Source organism: Kryptolebias marmoratus, linkage group LG6, assembly GCF_001649575.2.
Source record: "Kryptolebias marmoratus isolate JLee-2015 linkage group LG6, ASM164957v2, whole genome shotgun sequence".
In the NCBI taxonomy this organism is placed as follows: domain Eukaryota; kingdom Metazoa; phylum Chordata; class Actinopteri; order Cyprinodontiformes; family Rivulidae; genus Kryptolebias; species Kryptolebias marmoratus.
In genome coordinates this window covers 1,790,636-1,809,996 of record NC_051435.1, presented here as the reverse complement: position 1 = coordinate 1,809,996, position 19,361 = coordinate 1,790,636, and the positions used below count along the sequence as shown (strand labels likewise).

General features: G+C 45.4%; 1 protein-coding gene and 1 long non-coding RNA gene across 3 annotated transcripts in view; one reads left to right on the top strand and one right to left on the bottom strand.

The window, feature by feature from the left end:
- gli2a (GLI family zinc finger 2a) overlaps window positions 1-19,361 on the bottom strand; it is a 79,388-nt gene that overhangs the window by 22,596 nt on the left and 37,431 nt on the right. Inside the window, exons 1-4 of one of the 2 annotated variants that reach the window (XM_017439346.3) lie at window positions 17,541-19,341; window positions 10,954-11,059; window positions 3,727-3,932; window positions 5-211 (exon numbers count right to left, since the gene is read on the bottom strand). In XM_017439346.3, coding sequence (XP_017294835.1) covers window positions 5-211; window positions 3,727-3,932; window positions 10,954-11,059; window positions 17,541-17,571 — 550 coding nt within the window. In that variant the 5' untranslated portion in view covers window positions 17,572-19,341. Of the gene's footprint in view, window positions 1-4; window positions 212-3,726; window positions 3,933-10,953; window positions 11,060-17,540; window positions 19,342-19,361 lie in introns of those variants that run through there. The other variant, XM_037975930.1, reaches the window with a different exon arrangement.
- Window positions 6,660-10,529, top strand: LOC119617077. Its single transcript, XR_005233253.1, has 3 exons — window positions 6,660-6,858; window positions 7,408-8,050; window positions 8,214-10,529. It is a non-coding gene; the product is annotated as an uncharacterized LOC119617077 (long non-coding RNA).

Sequence of the window (19,361 nt, the reverse complement as noted above, 5' to 3'; positions counted from 1 at the left end):
TCACCATCCACAGGACTGATGTAATCTGGGAGATGAGCGGCGGCAGCGGCGGCTGCTGCGGCCGCCGCGGCACCGTTCTGCATCAGCAGGTCTCCGTAGGGGCTCCTCTGGCTGGCGCTGGCCATCAGGTGATAATACTCCGAGGGGTTGGCTCCTGGGGGCGGAGGGGGGAAACTAAACAGGGCTCGCTCCTTTAAGTGCTCGTGGGTCACTGCAGCAGAAAACAGAGGAAGAATCTGTGAGGATTCCTGCTGTACAACGCAAAACAGACAGCTAACAGAGAGAAAACATGTTTTATTCCTGCAGTTCAGAGGGAATTAATGCAATTATCTCATCTACAAGTAAAAATCCTGATAAATAAAGTACAACTGCAGCATTTTAATACAGATTCTCACCTGCAGTCCTGCGTGCTAAGGTTTTAAACAAACACGACCTGTGTCAGGGATAACTTTAAATAACTGAGGTGAATGTTGCCGTTTTGTGTTTGCCAAAGTCCCATGTCCTACAGATGTCAGTGCATACTGAACTCTCACATGCACTGACTTTTGTTTTACAATCAGAGAGAAACTTACCTACTGTGAAACAAACACATCTGTAGGACAAATGTCGCTTTATTTTATTAATGATCACATGCAATATCAGCAGAATCTATATTCCTTAATATACAAAATGTGCAATATTGTCATCTAACTTCAGCTTCACACTTACAAGAGATTCTCATTGTTTTCCTCACTGTTGTACATATGTAGGTATGCACATGCATATATAATATGCAAATATATAGGCATATCTTAGCTAATTTTATCTTGTTACTTTTTATTCTTTCTATTTATTTTAATGTGCATTTTGCACTGCTCTAATCTCGTTATGCACGCGTGTAATGACAAGAAAGGCATTCAATTCAATGAGCATACACATGTCAGGTAAACAGAAGGAAAGGAGCAATGTGCAGCAAGACGGCAGGAATAAGGAATAACTCATCCTGTTCCAGTGATGAGCGTCAGGCCTTGTTGCTTCCACAAACAAATAAAAAAGGTGAATCCTGCTGAGCTTCACATCCAAGGCTCAGGAACTGATTCCTGCCAAACAAACTGGAGACACAACCAACCAGACAGAAACCTGGCCAACCTTCTGCTTTGTCCTCAGCTTTAACAAGAACACACCCCAAGAGAGGCAAAACTTGTGAAAATAAATAAATTAAAGATGTTTGATGTTTCAGCAGAAACATAAATCTGTCCAGAAATCAGATTTAAGCTGAACGTGACCTGTTGCTACATCAGGACCGATCAGGAAACAAAGCCTGATTCACAGGGCTCCCTGAAAATCCACATTTCCGCTCCTGGATTTTTAATATTTAAGCGTTTTTTTGTGCAGCTAGCAGTTATTAAGTCAAGGTTTTTGGTACTTGGTGGGTGTAACCCAAATAAAAAACACCTGCGATGATGTGATGTGTGCTTTCCTTCTATGCATTTAAATGTTATTTGGATTTAAAAGAACTTTAAAAAAGCAGATTTGGACGTTGTTGTCCTGTCCTCAGACAGGATGTGAGTGAAAGTAAAACAGAGATGTTGGAAGGACTCGGCAGAGGACACGAGTGTCCCGCTCTGCAGATTTAGAGATCCTGCATGCCCCAGGGCGTCAGGCTTTTGATAAAAGATGTCTGATGTCTTTGAGGCTTGTGGGAAAAATCTCCAGGGAGTACAGAAAGAAACGGAGCAGGGGTGGGGGGGAGGAACGCCACATTCCTGCACTTTTCTCGCAGAGCGTGCACATTATATTTGACAGGATGAAGTCATTCAGCGTGCAGGTGCTCACACACAAACACTTCTAATAAACCTTAAACACCACGAGAGCAGCAGCAATATTGACATAAAATGTGTTAACACCTGTAGGCAGTAAAGCTGCATTTAAAATGTCACAAACTATAAGAGGGAGAGATGGATTAACTCTTTCCTGAAGTCCCCCCACATTTCCTGTCAGACGGGGGGGAGGGAGGGGTGACGGTGTATTAATATGCAACACCAGGGAGGTGGGGGTTGGGAGAGCCTCCTTTTCCCCTCTGCACACAGATAGAACAGGAAAACTGGGATCCATCAGAAATCCGAGGCCCCGGATGCAGCGGCGGCTGTCTGGATGTCTGAGAACGAGCTCACATCGACAAATCAGTGGACGAGAGTCGCAGCTCGTCGCAGAAAACAGAAAAGATGTCGAAAAAAACGTCCCAACAAAGTCAAACTGTGACTCGAGGTGAGCGAGAAACAGAAACTAAAGAGACGGCTTTTTGTGTGAACGCTGAGAGCTTCACTGGTTGATTGGACACAAACACTCAGGTTACAGTCAGACTGCAGTGGAAAATCTGCCTGATTTCTTGTAAGTTTGAGTCTCCATCTCCAGTGAGACACCATCGTTAGTGCTCCCTTTGCCTCAGAGCAACGCTGCCTCAAAAAATAAACATTTAATAAATAAAATAAGCTCTAAAGCCTCCAGGAACAACCTTCACCACATGGCTCCAGGGTGTCCATATCAGAGGTTTCCTCGCGCAGAGCTGCAGAGCTGCAGAGACCCTAAGCTTGGGTCAGAACTCCTCCGTCATGTTTCAGAAACGTGTGACGGCTTTAACTGACAGCAGCAGGTTTCTGGGGGTTTACTGGCTCCTGCCTTTTACAAACTGTTGTTTCAACACAAACAAAGTCATCCAGTGATGAAAGGTGTTCTCCCAGCCGGCTGACCTCCGTGTGTCTGCAGCCGAGCAGGAACGCCAGACATCACCACGCTGCCTCACGTTTGCTGCATTTTATTAATCATTCGCAGCCAAATCTTTACTTTGCACCCGTTCCTATCAGCAGACACGTGAGGGGGATTTCCAGAGATAATCAGCACAATTGTTCCTTAAATATACGGAGTACTTTAAGACTCGTGGAGCAGAAACGCTGAAAACATTTAGGTTGGACAGGAAACAATGTCTGAAATCCCAGCATCCATCCATCTTTTATCAGATCTAACATGAATCAGAAACTTCCAGACAGAAAATCAGCCTCAAACAAACATTTGCTGTGTGAAAACTATAACTTTTATCAGTAAACTCTGAACTAACCGTGAAGAGCAGAAGGCATTTTGTGTTTTTTTTGTTTAAAAAGAGCCTTCGTTTGAGAAACTCTGAGCTCTGACACGATGGAAGTCAATGAGAGTTCGGGTGGATGTGAGAGAAAACCATCACTCCTCCGGCAGTGGGAGAAACACAAGAAAACACCTTCAGTTTGATGTTTAAACTGTAGAAAAAGTGAAATCTTTTAAAAAAAAGCCAAATATTTACAGAAACTTTGGAAAGTTCAGACAGCTCACACTTTAAGCTGAATATTCTGGGGTAAAAATCCATCTCTGGAAGGTAAAATGTGTCTCTGTGGGGTTTACGGTGGTCTTTCTTCCTGGTTGAGTCAGTTACTTATCTGAGTGTTGCTCATTTTAAAATATGGTGATTTCACCCAGAAAGTGACATCATCTTGGACTTTTACAGATTCCTGGTAAACGCCTAGAAATAGAACTTTCCACATGGTCAGATAGCTTTGGAAACCCCTCCCCCTCCATTTAACCTTTTGGACATAACAATCCAAGGTTTTATCCAACCTTTCTTTCTCCCACTTCCAGCTGCGATCGGCCTGTTGCATGCTGGGAAAAAGAAGGTGTTATTCTAAACGTGTGGCCTCTGCGTTGGTGTGGCGCTCTTACCGTCCGCTGGGCTCAGTCCTCTGGCGGCTGAGATCATGGACAGGGTGGGGCTGCCGTGCACCGAGCGGAGGTAGTGCTCCATGTGGGGGCTGACGTACGGGTGCGGGGGGCTGAAGGGCGACTCGCCCGTCCCGGCCGCTGCGTGGGGGGACAGTCGGATCAGAGAAATATCTGAGATGACTGGACTTCCTGTCAGCCCTGGAGGTCTGCGGAGAGAAGGAGAACAGTCAGACAAACGGGATGAAACAGAAACTGAGTGATCTTTGCTGGTATGTTCAAAGACAAGCCTTCAGACTGTCTACTTTACACCCCTTCCCTTCCCCAGCCTCACAGCTAATACATAATAATCCCTTTTTCTATTAAAGCCCTGAAGCTACAAACAAGCCAGGACTGAATGCTTCCAACTGCGACGCTACAAAGATGTGTTAAGTATACTCTGTGTGTTTGGGTGGGCAGAAACTACAGGGTCCTCACATCATGATCAGACACAACCGGATCATGAAAAGCTGAAGGAGCTGCCATCAGTCACCTGTGGCTGTCAGATCGGCCTCGGCTGTAAATGTGCCGTCTCTGGCAGGTAATTGGCGGAACTGCTTGCAGGAACACGGAAAAGTGAGCGTTGTACCTCCTGACGGCCCTGAGGAGCTGGGATCTGCTGTGGAACCCTCTGCTTGCTTTAGCAGCCATTTCTGCAGCGTGTACAACGAACACTTTCAGAGAAGCTGAAATTCAAACTGTCTCCACGCATGAACTGAAGCCCCTCTAGGGTTCATCTGGAGAAGGAACGATCCAAACCATCAGATCAGGGGTGTCAAACTCCAGGCCAAGTTTCAGGTGTTTCTGCTCCAACACACCTGATTCAAACGGTTTAATCACCTCCTCACCAAATCATCAAGTTCTCCACAAGTCGTTCATTTAAATCAGGTGTTTTAGAGCAAGAACACGTCTAAACCATGCAGGAGAGTTTGACACCTGTGGTCTAGATCATCAGGACAAAGTTCCCGTAGTGTCGGGCCGTAGGATACATGGTGTTTTCTTCGACCAGGGGTCTGTAACTTTTACAATCACGAGCCATCTCTGCTGTTTCTGACTCCTCTGCTCCTCCTTGTAGAAAGGAGTCAGCTGAGGTGGGTCCAGCTGACTCCTTTCTGAGGAGGAAATGAATAAAATGTGAAAAGACTGCTTCCATTTTCTCCAAAAGATTACTCCAGAAAGAACTTAACCTCAACATATCCCTTTGTCTGAGTTTTCTTCACCTAAATTTGTCCGTCAGTAAAATTTCAATCCAACAATAAATGAATTACTCAGTTCAAATAGAAGACAAGTTAACACTTCAGCAGCTCACCGAGAACAAATAAAAGTTTAACGTGTGGTTTGGATTTCTGGAGGGTTCAGCTGCAGGTTTGCTTCTCGACATGTTTGTGGATGAAATGAAACGTGGTTTCAGCTAACTTTTCCTCCAGAAAGTCCATAGTTTTTGTTTGACATCTGAAGGAAAAACCAGTTCTGGGTGTCAAATCCTTCCAGGCTGATGAAACGAGAGGCTGGAGCTGCTTTCTGTGGCCATAAGAGACGGAGCTGGCAGGGTCTGCCTGGGCCCTCGCTCCGTTTCCAGTAAGCGCCTGCAGACTGCTGGTCTTGTCCGAGGGCCAACTTTCTGCCGTCTTCTACTACAAACAACCATAAAGACCCCTCTGTTCGGGGCGGGAGGGGAGATGTGAGGAGAAACAGACGCTCCATACACAAAAACACGCTCCGCTCTCAGCAGCACACATCCAGGTTGGCACGACCTGAGGAAACTGATACCGACTCTGTTCTTATTAAAGCAGGGTGTCTGAACACCACCCGACGCTGGGATTACCCCGTTATGGTTCTACATTATAGGGTTGTATGGACAAAATATTAGAAATAGTCTCCAGTAAATCAGGAGTTGTTGATGTTTACCTTTAAACTGAATAATGCTGTTTAAACAAAGGATCCTTATGGATATTATTATTATTTACACTGTAGAAAAATATTGTTTGGTTGTAGTTTTGTGACAAGAGTTTTAGGAGGATAACACATAATTCAACCTGTTATATAAAGGAACAGGAACACATCCAGGTACTGAGCCTCTGAGTTAAGCTCTGCCTCCTTTTGGGGGAAACAAGCCCTCCACTTTGACTGGCAGGGAATGAAACTCCAAACCTTTGATTTATGTGTTCAGAGAACCACTTCAGGAAAGACCGCAGCCTTTGTCTGAAGCCTTTAAGTGTCTAAATATCGTGGCTTGTTGGGCAAATAATTCTCAAATATCACCGGTGATCATTCTGCAGAAACTCTTTCATAAAGATGGACAGGACATCAGATTACTGTTACTATTCACCCAACGCTCCAAACTCTTCTTATTCCCACATTTGTTAGACTTCCTTTACAGTTTACCCATCCAAATGTAGATATTTTTGTCTTCTTAAATCCCTCGAACAGCAGAGTTTACACCCAAACACATCGACTTCCACAGAATCTGAGCTCAGATTTTCAGTTTTTTGTTTCTCTTACAGTTCAATCCAGCTAGATTTGTTTTATTAAGTAAAGATGCTGAATGATTTTAATAAATGAGAGAATTTGAGGCCTGTGTTCTATAAAATTTTCGAAAGAACCTCCGAATTCCCATTTGCAAAATGTCTGCCTCGCCATTGTTTTAAATGATATCCATCAGCAATAGTTATTTGTTTTTGGGCTGAAAGAGAGCCGGGGTGTCGACACTCAACCCTCCAGCTGCAGCAAATCACTCAAACCACCAAAAGAGTGTATGAAGCCGCGATAATAAGGAGAAATTTATTGCCGTTGCCTGTCAGGAGGCTGCAAATAATTGTCCTGTCTGCCAAGTACTATTATTGAAGCCTTGTCGGTCCACCCTCTTTCTGACAAGATGTTACTTGAAGTCTGTGTGTTTTCCCGAGGCTCCAGACTCAGAGGTTGAAGCTCTTGGGAGAGCCATGTCTCTTAATCTTTGGCTGCCACTTAAAGAAACTTCCATCATACTGAACCATGATGGGTGGCTGACGATGGCTTCCCATTCGTCCTGCTGAGGATCACACTTCAGGGTGGGTGGATGGAGTGCAGGGATAAAGGAAGCATGCTTTCAGCCTGGTAATTGCTGTTTGTCTCTGTGTTCTCGTTGTGATTACACGCTCTGTTGTTCCATTGTTAAAACGCCGCTGTGAGAAAAAGTGATTTGGACAAGGTGCAGCTTGTTGAGCATATGAGTAATTCATGAGTAAGTGCATACCACAGTCCCTGTACATTAGAGAGCCGGTGGGGGCAGATTTCAGTGGGACTCGATGGGGGGGTGATAAATAAGCTAAATCTGATCGGATCCAGTTTTATTTTCACACTTAAGCCAGCGTAGAGCTGATCCATGATTCAACAAAACTCACAGAAACTGGTTTAAGTGTCGCAACAAGAAGGAGAAGCATCAAATCTGCTTCGTGACTGAAACTATCTGTCAGGATTATAGTTAAAGGAATGCATGCATCTCAGCTACTACCACACCAACATTAACATGTCAGTACCTTCTTCATAAAGGACTTACAGGCAGGTTTATAAGCACCTCATAGAGCATCAGTTGAACTGAAACTGTTTTAGGTAGAGTTTTTGTTAAAATTAGCTAACATTGATGAAATTTCTGTCTTATTTAAGGTCAGGTGGTGAAGGCAGACCTCCCTCTGCTCAGAGACGTTCTCCAGCTCCTCGTGGAGGATCTCAAGGTGCTTCCAGACAGTTATGGTTCTGCCCTGGGGTCTCCTCCCAGTGTGTGGAGAACCTCCAGAGGGAGGCGCCCAGGAGGCATCGTGAACCTCGCCCGATCTCTAAGGATAGACTCGGAGTTATTAGTTTTGGCTCAGCTCCTTTTTTTTCTACCACCGCAGACCGCAGACCTCGCTCCATCCTGCCATCCCTCGTGAACAAAAAGTTAACAAGTTAAATGCTCAAATCGAATAGTTTCCCTTGTGTTTAATGCCTGTTTTACTCTACAACCCTTTCCAGTTTCTACTACAACTTCTGCACAAGATGGGTTCACCACTTGGTTCCCTTTCCCAGCAGGCTGCTGGTTCTCTTGGCCCGAACTGACCGTAAAGATCCCCGTTGGCCCAGAGTGGTGGGATGAATTACCATCTCGTCTGCACTGCAGCGCAACCAAAGCGGTCAAGATAAATCAACCACACCAACCCACAGGGGACGTGCCCAGATCCTGTCGGAGTTGTTTTTGGGGCCCTGATCAGGACTTGGACCCATCAGGTTAGAAACAGGGACTGAGCACAAAGAAGGGCTTAAACTGAAGGTAATTATCCATTATTCTGCGCTGCCTCTGTCACATACCATTTAGCCTCTCTTGATTGTGTAAAATTGTGTTGAGAGCAACGAGATAAACCGTGAAAATCTCCGGCTATTGATTTGCAACATGCCGGCGTTTGATTGATAGGCCTAATGTTTGGTCTTTTCAGCGGCACATTCCTGGCTGTAACTCAGGGGAGCATCCAAATTCAGCCACCGGCCGTGACGATGAGCGCAGGCAAGAAGCAGCTTAAAGACAACAACATGTCTGTCAAAACCAACAAGCAGCCGCCTCCTCTTACCGCCCACCCTCTGTACACTTCCCCTCCTCGTGGAACCAAACCAAAACAATGAAGCAAAAAAAATACAACAGAACAACCTCCAACTCGGATCTGTAAACTACATTTAATCAACACATTCCACACCGAGGGGCCGCGGGGCTGAAACATGCTGATTGCCTGGTGAGCGGGACCACATCTGTTTGTGTACAGGGGCGGTGCAGGCCACAGCTCCACCACACCAAAACCTTCAACATATTTCAGCTTTTCAGTGCTACAATTTGCCCTCCGCCTGCTTCCCAAAACGCTCAAGTCTGGGCTCAGGAGGAGGAGGAAGAGGAGGAGGGGGAATCTGTTTTTCTCATCTACTGCGATGCCGTTGAGTTTCTGAGAACGGAAGGCCGGATTACGGGTGCTAATTACCCAGTCAAACATGCTGGCACACTGGCTGGCTCTTTTAGCTCGCAGCTTTGCAACAAACAGGAGTTTTAGTTGCCTTTCAGGGGCGGGCAATAATGTTTTTGCCCGTGTCAGGGTTACTGTTGATTCAAACTCTGAGCACTCAGATCGAAACAAGATCTTTCTTTTGAAAGTTTGCCATAAACTACAGTATTTACATTAAACTTTGTCTGTCTGTTAGCAAAATACTTCACAAACCTCTGTGAATTTTAATAAAACATTCAGGAAATAATCACTGATTTACTTCTACAGCTGATTAACGTTTGGAGCCAATTCAAGATGGCTGCCAGAGAAAACACAAAAATGACCATAATTCAGTCAATTTTAGTGATAATAACAGTAAATTTGTTGTGGTAGTAGCTAGGAATCAGTAATCAGTACCCGTTCAAAATGGCTGCCACAGCTAACTGACATTAGCCAACAGAAAAATGTCTCTAACTTTGACACATACTCTGAGTGCGTCGTCTCACAGTATCGTGGCGTTACTTGGCTCCAACGTATTTCCCAGAATGAGACGATCTCGGTCTACAACTCTGGCGTGAAAGGCTGCGGGCGATATGCATTCCTTGAGCGATCGGCAGGCCTTTAATTTGTTTGGTTTTCTGCACGGAGCGTGACAGCTGTGACAGACCAACCTGCAGCCCGGATGATGCCACATGAAAAGAGTAATGAAGAGGCTTTTCTCCAGAGCCGCTGCGATCCTCGGCAGCCGAGTCACTTCGGCTCGCTCGGGGGGAAACATGGCCGCAGCGAGGCCGTGATGAATTAGGAGGAGCACTCTGCCGGAGTCGCGTCACATTAATCACAACACCTCCTTGCCCCGGCTCTGCTGGTGATGAATAGCTCTACCTGCGCCGTGTATCACCTGATCTGGCTGAATTTAAATGTAACGGCACACGTCTCACAAACCCGTATTGATCTTCGTCACGGCTTCCCTTCTTGTTCTTTAATAACACAGATAAGCTGGCCTGAGAAGGATGGGCTTTTGTTGCAGTGGCGCATCAGGAAAGTCAAGGAGCCAGTCAAAAAACAAACGTATGTGGACTTTAAACTTTAACTGTAGTAAAAAATAGGTTTTACATGTTAGCTTGTTGATCCTCCTTTAAACAAATTCATAAAACCTGAGCAAACTAAGTCTTCCAACATCTTTGACAACATTTATAAATTACACATCAGAATATTTTTGTCTCTTTTTGTAAATGTTGCTCATTGCTGTAGGAGTTTTAGTTTGACAGTCCATACGTGAGCTCCCATAGACTTCCACATTAAACCAGCTGGACTTTTCTCTTTAAAAGTGTTTTTAACTTTTTATCTCCTCCATGACACTTTACAGGAGCCACCACCACAGCCTCCTGTTGCTCACAGGTCAACAAGTTTATTAATACTTATAGTTTCTGTGCAGCTGCTGCTTGCACCTGCAAAAAGGCGGGAATCACCACGGCAACCAACGACTCAGCAGATTTTTAGTCTAACGGCTTCTATGTTAAACGGCAGGATTTTCTTTCTCTTCCATCATGGCCGCCCTCTAAAACCTTGTGTATGGGTGACACAGAACTTAGTATTTAAAGTCATGAAATCTAAAAAGCAAACAGGAACAGGTTTTAACTTGGACTTTCAAAATAAAGCTCACAAATACTTTTTATCACCACTTTCATGGAAAGTGGGCAGTAATAATAATGCTTGTGTGTGTGTGTGTGTGGTGTAAGCCCTTTGTTATAATAGTTTGAAATAAAGGCATCATTTTAAAAATCCCTTTGTTTTCTGATTTACTCTCTTATTGATTTTCAGGGGGAAAGTTAAACTAAAAGAGAAAACTGATGTTTTATTTGGGATGTCTTTGCTTTTTTAAAGTACTGTCATAAAATTAATCACTGTTTACAGATAAGTAACTATTCAAAAATGCTAATTATGTCAGGAAATAAAACTATTGTTATGTCCAACATATTTAATTTCTTCTCATCTCAGCCTCTGATTTACCCAGGCTGATATTCAGGAGAACGGCAACATCTCGTGGGTATTTTTCCAAGATTGAGCCCAATAATATTGATATCCTGAGAAACTTTAGATCTCTTTTAAAACCTAAAATAAACCTGGTTTATTTTTGATTCATTGGTAGGAAATGGGCCCATAAAAAGCTGAGTTATTTAGCGGAAAGGTCTATATGGATACGTACCCGTGCATGGCGTGGAGTGGGTGTGGCTCATAATGGTACCGCCCCTCATGGTGCCTCATGTCAATCGGGATGGGGTTGTGAATAGTGGGGAAAAGGTGGTGGGAACCTGTGAGCATGAAAGAGAGAAGAAATTAGAGTCCTGAGAGGAAATATTAAAGCTGACGTACAGTCAGATGTTTCTGGCGTTGGTGCAGGAACGTTTTACTGTTCCCGTAACGCCGCAGTAATTTAAACCTGTTGTCTTTGTGGCTTTCGCCCCAAGAAAAGTTTGTTAATTAAAGGCTCCAATAAGGCCGAAGCAGGTTTTACACAACAATGAATGTTGTTTTTATGGTCAAACAAGGAATGCAGAAATCTACCATTTCCTGCCATAAATGGTCTGATGGGCTGACTCATTAAAACAATGCAGCAGATTTTCATTAATTACTGTCATTACTGTCTTGATTTAAGGAGAAGCAAAGCTCTAATTACAAAACAAAAGAGCCACTAATTCTCTCCGGCTCGACATATTTAAGCTTCAGATGTTTGATGCAGAAAAATCAGCCGAAACCCACAAACCAGAATGACGTCTCTTGACTGTTTTGAGCTTTTAATGTGCAGATAAATTAATGCAGTTCTGCTGGGGCTGATCTGTGGACGGTACCGGGAACCATCAGGTCAAAGGTGAAAGGTCAGGGAGAACAAACCATGACCTCCATCTGAGAGGAGCAAACAGCAACCCATGATGGTCAGGGTCATACGTCTCTGCAGCTGAAAGATTTGGGAACGATTGGCTTTCGCCGTCACTCTTTCACCCTCCAACCAAATACACACACAGCAAATGTTACAGGAACAAATCATCAACATTATGCGGCACCATAAAGGTCATAAGACTTCATTTATTCCAGTTTTATAAAAATAAAATTCAAAATGCACCAACAAATGTGGTAAAAAAACAAAACAGTGACAGTGGTGCTGTGGTCTGAGTCACAAAACACCACGTTGGGGGTCCTGGAGTGATCTACAGAGAGAAAATACTGATATTTTACTATGTAAACAAAGAGCACAAGCCATTTGTGTTCCCATTCTTTCCTTATTTATTTACTGCTGTAGCATTGTTTGTGTCGACCAACCAAAGATATTCGGGGTCTTTTTGGGGGTTGGAAACCTTCAACATACTGAAACATATTTACTCCTTCAGTTTTACTCTCATTCTACTTATTTTCTTTCCAATAACTGCTCTGCATGCTGTTCTTTCAAAATAAAAGCAGATTAATTACTCTGACAATCATTTGTACAACAATAATAATACAATAAGGGGAAAACACCAAGTGGCAGCAACTGGAAACTATAAACGGACGGCTTCTGCTAAAACAAGAAATGTATTCTGACAACAAAGGACTTCATTTCTGGAACAGCTTAAAAGGAGCTGGAATTAAAACAAACAGTAATTAGATCATCTTATCTCTTTTCTCTTTAATGGCTTTAAAACAGCTTCCTGTTTGAGAGGAGTCTAACAATGGAAACCAGGTGTAACCGGACCCCGAGCCCGCGGGCTACAGCAGAACCCTGGATGTTGTTTTTAAAGACGGGCAGAAATTACAGCTACTTTACTCTGATTGAGCCTTTTGTTACTGAGACTGAAGCAATCATGGTGACGCTGTATCGTCTTGTTCTGTCTTAATTCTGACGGGATTACACATGACTGAAGCTTCCCCCGAAGGCAGGAAAATAAAAAATAAAGACTTTGACTGGTGTGACAAAAATACCAGCCTTGTCTTTGAAGTCACTGATGCAGTTCCTTTGTTGAAACATGAGGATTAGGAAAACAGCTGTATAATTAATCAGCTGGCAGTTTTATTTATTGAAGTTTTTCTGTAGGGTGCATTCTGATTTCTCTATTATGTATTGCCCAAAGCCATGAAAAGCGGGCAGCTGTGTGTGATTGTCTGTCTGTCTGTTATATCTCATGAGTGACTGGACGACTTTTAAAGAAAATGTCAGAAACTAATCACTGGATGTACATCTACAACTCATTATTGTTTGGATGATGGATGCCACAGCTAACCAACCCTATCAAACACTAAAATCCATATAACTCAGTCATTTTCACAGATAAGGAGCTAAAACCTGGTTTGGTAGTGGCTGAGGGTTATCCCCAACACGTGCTCTGAGCGCCAACAGGTCAGGTGACATCTTTATGTAAAACCTTGGCACGAAAGGCAGCGGGTGATATGCATTCCTAATGTAAGAGAGGAGGTCCCAGATTGGTCTTTTAACGTTTTTAGCTGAACTGGAAGAGGTTGGACTATTATCAATTTGGAAACGTGGGACGTTACCATGACAACTAAGTGAGCCATCGTCTCGGCCCTCATTTCCTCTCACCTTTAAGTTCAGCAGGCCAAAGTCTCTGTGGTACCATCAGGATGTGTTTATCTGGATCCCCCCCCCCTTATGAGCTCTGAGTCAGTTTGTGTGTTGCGGAGCCAAAAGAGGCCCCCGGTAAACGAGGGGCTGGAGCTTTGTTTCACAAGTGGAGCCAGAAGTCGGGCCTTTTGTCTGAGAGGTGCCCCCTTCTTGTGCTGCCTGGCACTTTCTGGTGAAGTGGGAGGAAAGGAAACCAGACCGGCCTCTTCTCAGGGAGCATTCATCGTCATGTCTTCATTCAGGTTCTTTTTCATTGATACCAGTCAGTAAATCTGTGAGATGCTCTCACAAACACACAAGCATAATAGAAGTTGTTGGACTGAAGCTCCAGAGGTTGACTCCCTCCCCCCTCTGCCTCCCAGGGTGACGGCTCTGGATCCAAGGGTGAGGAGGGCTGAGGAAGACCTTCTATCACTGAGACAGCTGCATTGTTTGCAGGGCTGCAGGGACACCCGCCGACAGGTACGCTGCTACAGATTCCCACACCTCTGGGTCCTGATTTACTGCCTCTGGGCATGGGTGGAGTTCTTATTTAGAAAACCGCATGGAGGACATGAAGACGGCAGGTTCAGGTGATCCAGAGATGAAGATCTGACTCTCTGACATCAAAGCAGGAAGGAATTAGGAGAATCTATTCATTTATCTGAAACGGGACGTCATCGCTGTGTAGTATTTCTTCAAGGAATGCATATTGCTCCATGTTTGGATAAAAAAAAAGTTAAAAACAAAACAACTGGTCCTCTGTTCTGAAGCTGATATTTTGATCCTTGTCTTTCTGTTTTCAGTTTAGTTCTGTTTGTAGTTTCTGAGCGTCAGCGACATGCCAAGTTTTAAACAAAGATCTCAGTTAGTGTTCAGAGTGTGTGTTGGGGATGACTCTCAGCTACAACCACACCAAATTTCAGCTCAATATCTGCAAGACTGTCTGAGTTTAGGTCCATTTCAGTTAGTTTCATTAGAATCCATCAGATATTTTGCTAACAGACAGACAAGGAACACATTCCAGCCCACAGACACATTTATCTTTCCATCTCCTCTGATCTCTCTCCAGGTGTTTGTTTGAACAAATCTCCCTCCTGTCCCCCATCATCAGACTCAAGATGCTGCAGAAATCCTCGCATTTCATCTGCTTTAAACTTTGATCTCTCATGTTAGACAATTCCAGGTTTCCACGTTAACAAAGACGCCTCAGAGTGTCCCGCCTGGAGGCAAGATGAAGGAAAAGACCCCCCCCCCTCTCAATCTGTCCAAATTAAGGCCCCTATCAGGACGGTGGTGAAGTGGACTCATGTCTTGGAGGAAGTACTCAGTGATAATAATAATACCCTGAGAGGCCAGGCCGGGCCAGGAATCATTTTCATCGGGGGGGGGGGCTTTGTTGTTCTTTGAGTGAAAAAGGGCAGCGAGAGAGAAAGAAGAGGAGGAGAGGTGGGGGCGCTCGATTCACACAGGAAATTCCATCAGGAAAAACTTGGCCTGGGTCCTAACGACACAACGCCGTGCCAACAGCTACACACACACACAAGCCTGCACACACACACACGAGCCTGCACACACACTCACGAGCCTGCACACACACTCTCTAGCCTGCACACACACACAAGCCTGCACACACACTCCAGCCTGCACACACACACTCTGGAGCCTGCACACACACTCCAGCCTGCACACACACACTCTGGAGCCTGCACACACACTCACGAGCCTGCACACACACACATGAGTCTGCACACACACACACTCTGGAGCATGCATACACACTCACAAGGCTGCACACACACTCACAAGGCTGCCCACACACTCACAAGGCTGCATACACACTCTCCAGCCTGCACACACACTCAGATATCTGCACACACACTCAGATATCTGCACACACACTCAGATATCTACACACACACACACTCACACTCTGCAGCCTCCACACACACTCAGATATCTGCACACACACTCAGATATCTGCACACACACTCAGATATCTGCACACACACACACTCACACTCTGCAGCCTCCACACACACTCACATATCTGCACACACACTCTGGACGTCTCAGACAGACACTGATTTGTTCGAACAACTGAGACGAACACGAAGGTGCTTCTGCGTCTCCTCGGTTTCCCACCACGCAGGAACAACGGCGTTAATAAGACGTGTGTGTTTAAGTTAATCCGGGAATCCTGCGCTACACTAACAACATGAAACCAACAGGTTCGGGTTGCAAGACGTTGCTTCCTCTCGGGCAGAACACGAGTGAGTGATGGTGACAGACGGATTAGAGGCTTACAGGAGAGCACGGAACCACTGCCGTCTCTGAAAGGAAGTCTTAAACAGGGCGGCTCTTCGCTTTTAACTGCCCCCAGGGACGGTAAAATGATACCTTTTTTATTGATACGAGGATTTGGGCCAGAAGGTAAATGGATTAGGCAAACCAACTCTGTTGTGAACATGAGTCTGAGAACTCCTGCAGAGCCTGGATGTGTGAGGAAGTCCAGGCCGAGGTCCTCTGGCCTGCAGGAAGTCAGAGTCCATCAGTAGTAGCATGAACTGGTTGTTTGTTGGACTTCATTAGCAGAGAAAGAGACTGGAACATCCAGAGATAGTCTCTACAGTCCATGTGTTTTATGGACCTGAAGGTTTATAACTGTGTTATAACTGAGTTTAGGTTACCGGGTTGATTTTAAGGGCTACCCAGTCCCTGCAGAACCAAACCAAAAACTGTGTCCACGTCCTGAGGGCAAAGTTCAGCTCATATATTGCTGTAGATTCTCAGACATATTCAAAACCAATTAACTGGACTTTGTTTCTGTAGCTGAAGACGTTTGACTTCCTGCCCGAGGAGCTTCTTCAGGGTAAAATGTAGTGAGGCGCTCTGAAACGTCTTCCTCCACAGGAAGAGAGTCCAGCTGCTTGGTTCCTGAGCTCATTCCTGCTGCCACTGATTAAAGTTAGTTGGTTTTGTTGGTTTTTCTGTTGGTATTAATGATGCCCCAACTTCTGATTAAAGCAGTTTTATTATTCGTTTGGAAATCTACTGATGTTTTGTGTCATGTTTATGGAGAACAGGGGAAAAGGAGCACCTTCAGGCGCAGCTTTCTGTGAGACACACACCTTTTAGCTCATCGTTTGCAGTCTGGAAGAATCTTTTCTGATGAGGTGTGAGATTAAACTCTGGGCCTCGGGCCTGTGTTTGTATCTCGTTACCACGCCGCCCCCATGCCCCCCACCCTCCCAGATGTGTCGGATCGTCTCACAGAGCCGTTGTTTAGCAGCTCAGGCCTCGGCTGATCCGGTCCTGTCCCGGCCTGTTTACGGATCAGACCCAGCTGGTTCCTTTAAATCAGATCTCGTCGTCCTCACCCAGTGAACCCTCCGCTGGCCTCATCTATCACCTGGGCTGCCAGGTGCTTCACCGCCTCCCCCTAATTGTTCTGTTCCAGTCGGACCTTCTCTCAGCTGCTGTTCGGTGGACCTGACTTCCAGTCGGGGTTTAATGGGAGCCCAGGGAAACACCTTAATATATTTCAGTTTTTCTCACTATTTTAGATAAAAAGTGAAATGTTTCCTAACAGAGGTGCTGATAAAGTCCCTGTCTAATGACGGACAGCGGTCAGTGTTCCTGAGCAGGGCGCTCCGGACCCGTCGGACCTCTCTGGGAAGAGCGATGAGCTGCCGGGATGATCGGCTGATTTATTGCCCGAGCGCCGAACCCTAACCCTGATCGGGTAATTAACGCTCCGGGTTTGTTATCGTTGCAGAGACGGTGAGAGAAGCTGGTGGTTAGGAGGACGGAGAGGATTATCATTATTAGGCAGTTAAAAAGCAAAGGTCAGAGGTCAGAGTGACTCGCTGAGCTCAGACATTTCTCCACCAAACAGGAAGTGAAGCCTCCTTTTAACTTGTCACATCCTCTACTTAAAACATAAAAACTAACATGTAGTTCAGCTCACAGTTTGATACTTTACTCTTTTTACATTAAAATGTCGGCCATTTTGTTTGGAGAAGAAAGCTGGAATTTGGTTCGTTCTGCAGAACGTTCTTGTTTTGTTTCTTCTTCAGGTCTGAACTCAGATCAACTCAGATCGTTCCTCCTGTCGGCCCTTTGCCCTCTGAGACCCCCCCACCCAGAAACCCCCACCTGACTCATAAACAGGAATATTCTGCTTTTAAGAGGAGCAGCACCTAAGATGTGTGGGGGAGGAGGTGACACCATCCATCTGAAGCTGTCTCCGTGGGGGGGTCACAGCGAGGTGAAGATCAGTGGGATGAGGAGGGAGGGGGTCTCCTGGATGGACCTGCTCTGGTCTCCATCAAGCTGCTCCTTCATTAAACAAACAGCTGATATCCATTCGTTTAAGAGCAGCAGAGTTTACGGCCGCTCTCCAACCATCTGGTCCGTTTCAGACTAAACAGAGTTTCACTTCCTGTTGGAGCGGCGCTCTCTGACGGCCGGTCCTCCACTCACATATCTGAGAAACACCTTAAATGTTGAAGCAAAGGAAGATTTTAACGGGCAGGATTCAGCCTGGAAGCTCCGGGAAACTCTGGGAATGGGTTGGAAAGCTCTAACAAGCAGCTGTGAAGCAGGGCGGGGGTCCGATCGACCCGGCGCTCAGGTGAGCTTCTTCCTGAAGAACGGCCCCCGGCTCGCTCCGAGGAACGCCGGGTTTCAGAAACTGAAACCACCAGAGCTGCTGGTTAACAGTCAGAGCTGCTGGTTAACAGTCAGAGCTGCTGGTTAACAGTCAAAGCTGCTGGTTAACAGTCAGAGCTGCTGGTTAACAGTCAGAGCTTCTGGTTATCAGTCAGAGCTTCTGGTTAACAGTCATAGCTGCTGGTTATCAGTCAGAGCTTCTGGTTAACAGTCAGAGCTGCTGGTTATCAGTCAGAGCTTCTGGTTAACAGTCAGAGCTTCTGGTTATCAGTCAGAGCTTCTGGTTAACAGTCAAAGCTGCTGGTTAACAGTCAGAGCTTCTGGTTAACAGTCAGAGCTGCTGGTTATCAGTCAGAGCTTCTGGTTAACAGTCAGAGCTGCTGGTTAATGGTCAGAGCTGCTGGTTAACTCTCAGAGCTGCTGGTTAACAGTCAGAGCTGCTGGTTATCAATCAGAGCTGCTGGTTAACTCTCAGAGCTGCTGGTTAACGGTCAGAGCTGCTAGTTATCAGTGAATCCAACCAGCAGGTTTCCTCCTCCATGATGCAGATCAGAAACAACAACCTGAGCCGCTCTGCTGCAGGCTGATGGAGAAGAAGTTGTCTGACGGGGGGACAAGCAGCCAGGATCCTGGGGTCACGACCTCTGAGACGCAGCGGGACACAGAACATGTTTACCTGACCCGTCTTTACCTGGAGGGGACAGGATTCCTTCAGTGTTAGATACAGAAGTGAGTTTTCACTCAAATCAAGGCAAAACCGTGCTTTTTGAGTCTGAGAACAAATCAGAGAAAGTTTCAGTGTGAAGTGTTGGGTGTGTGTGTGTGTGTGTGTGTGTGTGAGTGTGTGTGAGTGTGTCAGTGACAGCTGACAGCAGACGAAGCCTCTGAAGGCTCCAGAGAGCAGAGCGAGCGGCCGGGACATTACTCAGCAACAACAAACAACAGCTCCTGAAGATAAGGAATCATTTGTCACTGCAGCGGCGCTGACAAACACCGTTGCATTGTGGGATAAAATTAGCTTCCCCTGTGTGACGCTGCGAGAGCGGAGTCACCTCGGGGGTAAACCTGCTGGGGAATCTCCTCCGACGGACAAACGCTGCGTGGATACGACCAGGAAAAACATCATGAAGCCGGAGTTACTCAAGATGGTAATTCATCGTCTTAACAATGAATTATTTTAGGATGAAAAGTTGAAATAACAAAGGCTGACAAGGTGAAAAAAGACTATACGTCAGAACACAGGTCTTTAAAACGGTAAAGAAGTGTAAAACTGGCGGATATAAGAAGCGTTTGTTTGCAAACAGTGGAAAGTTTCTTCAGCTGAGAAGTTAAAACATAAAACCTCCAAA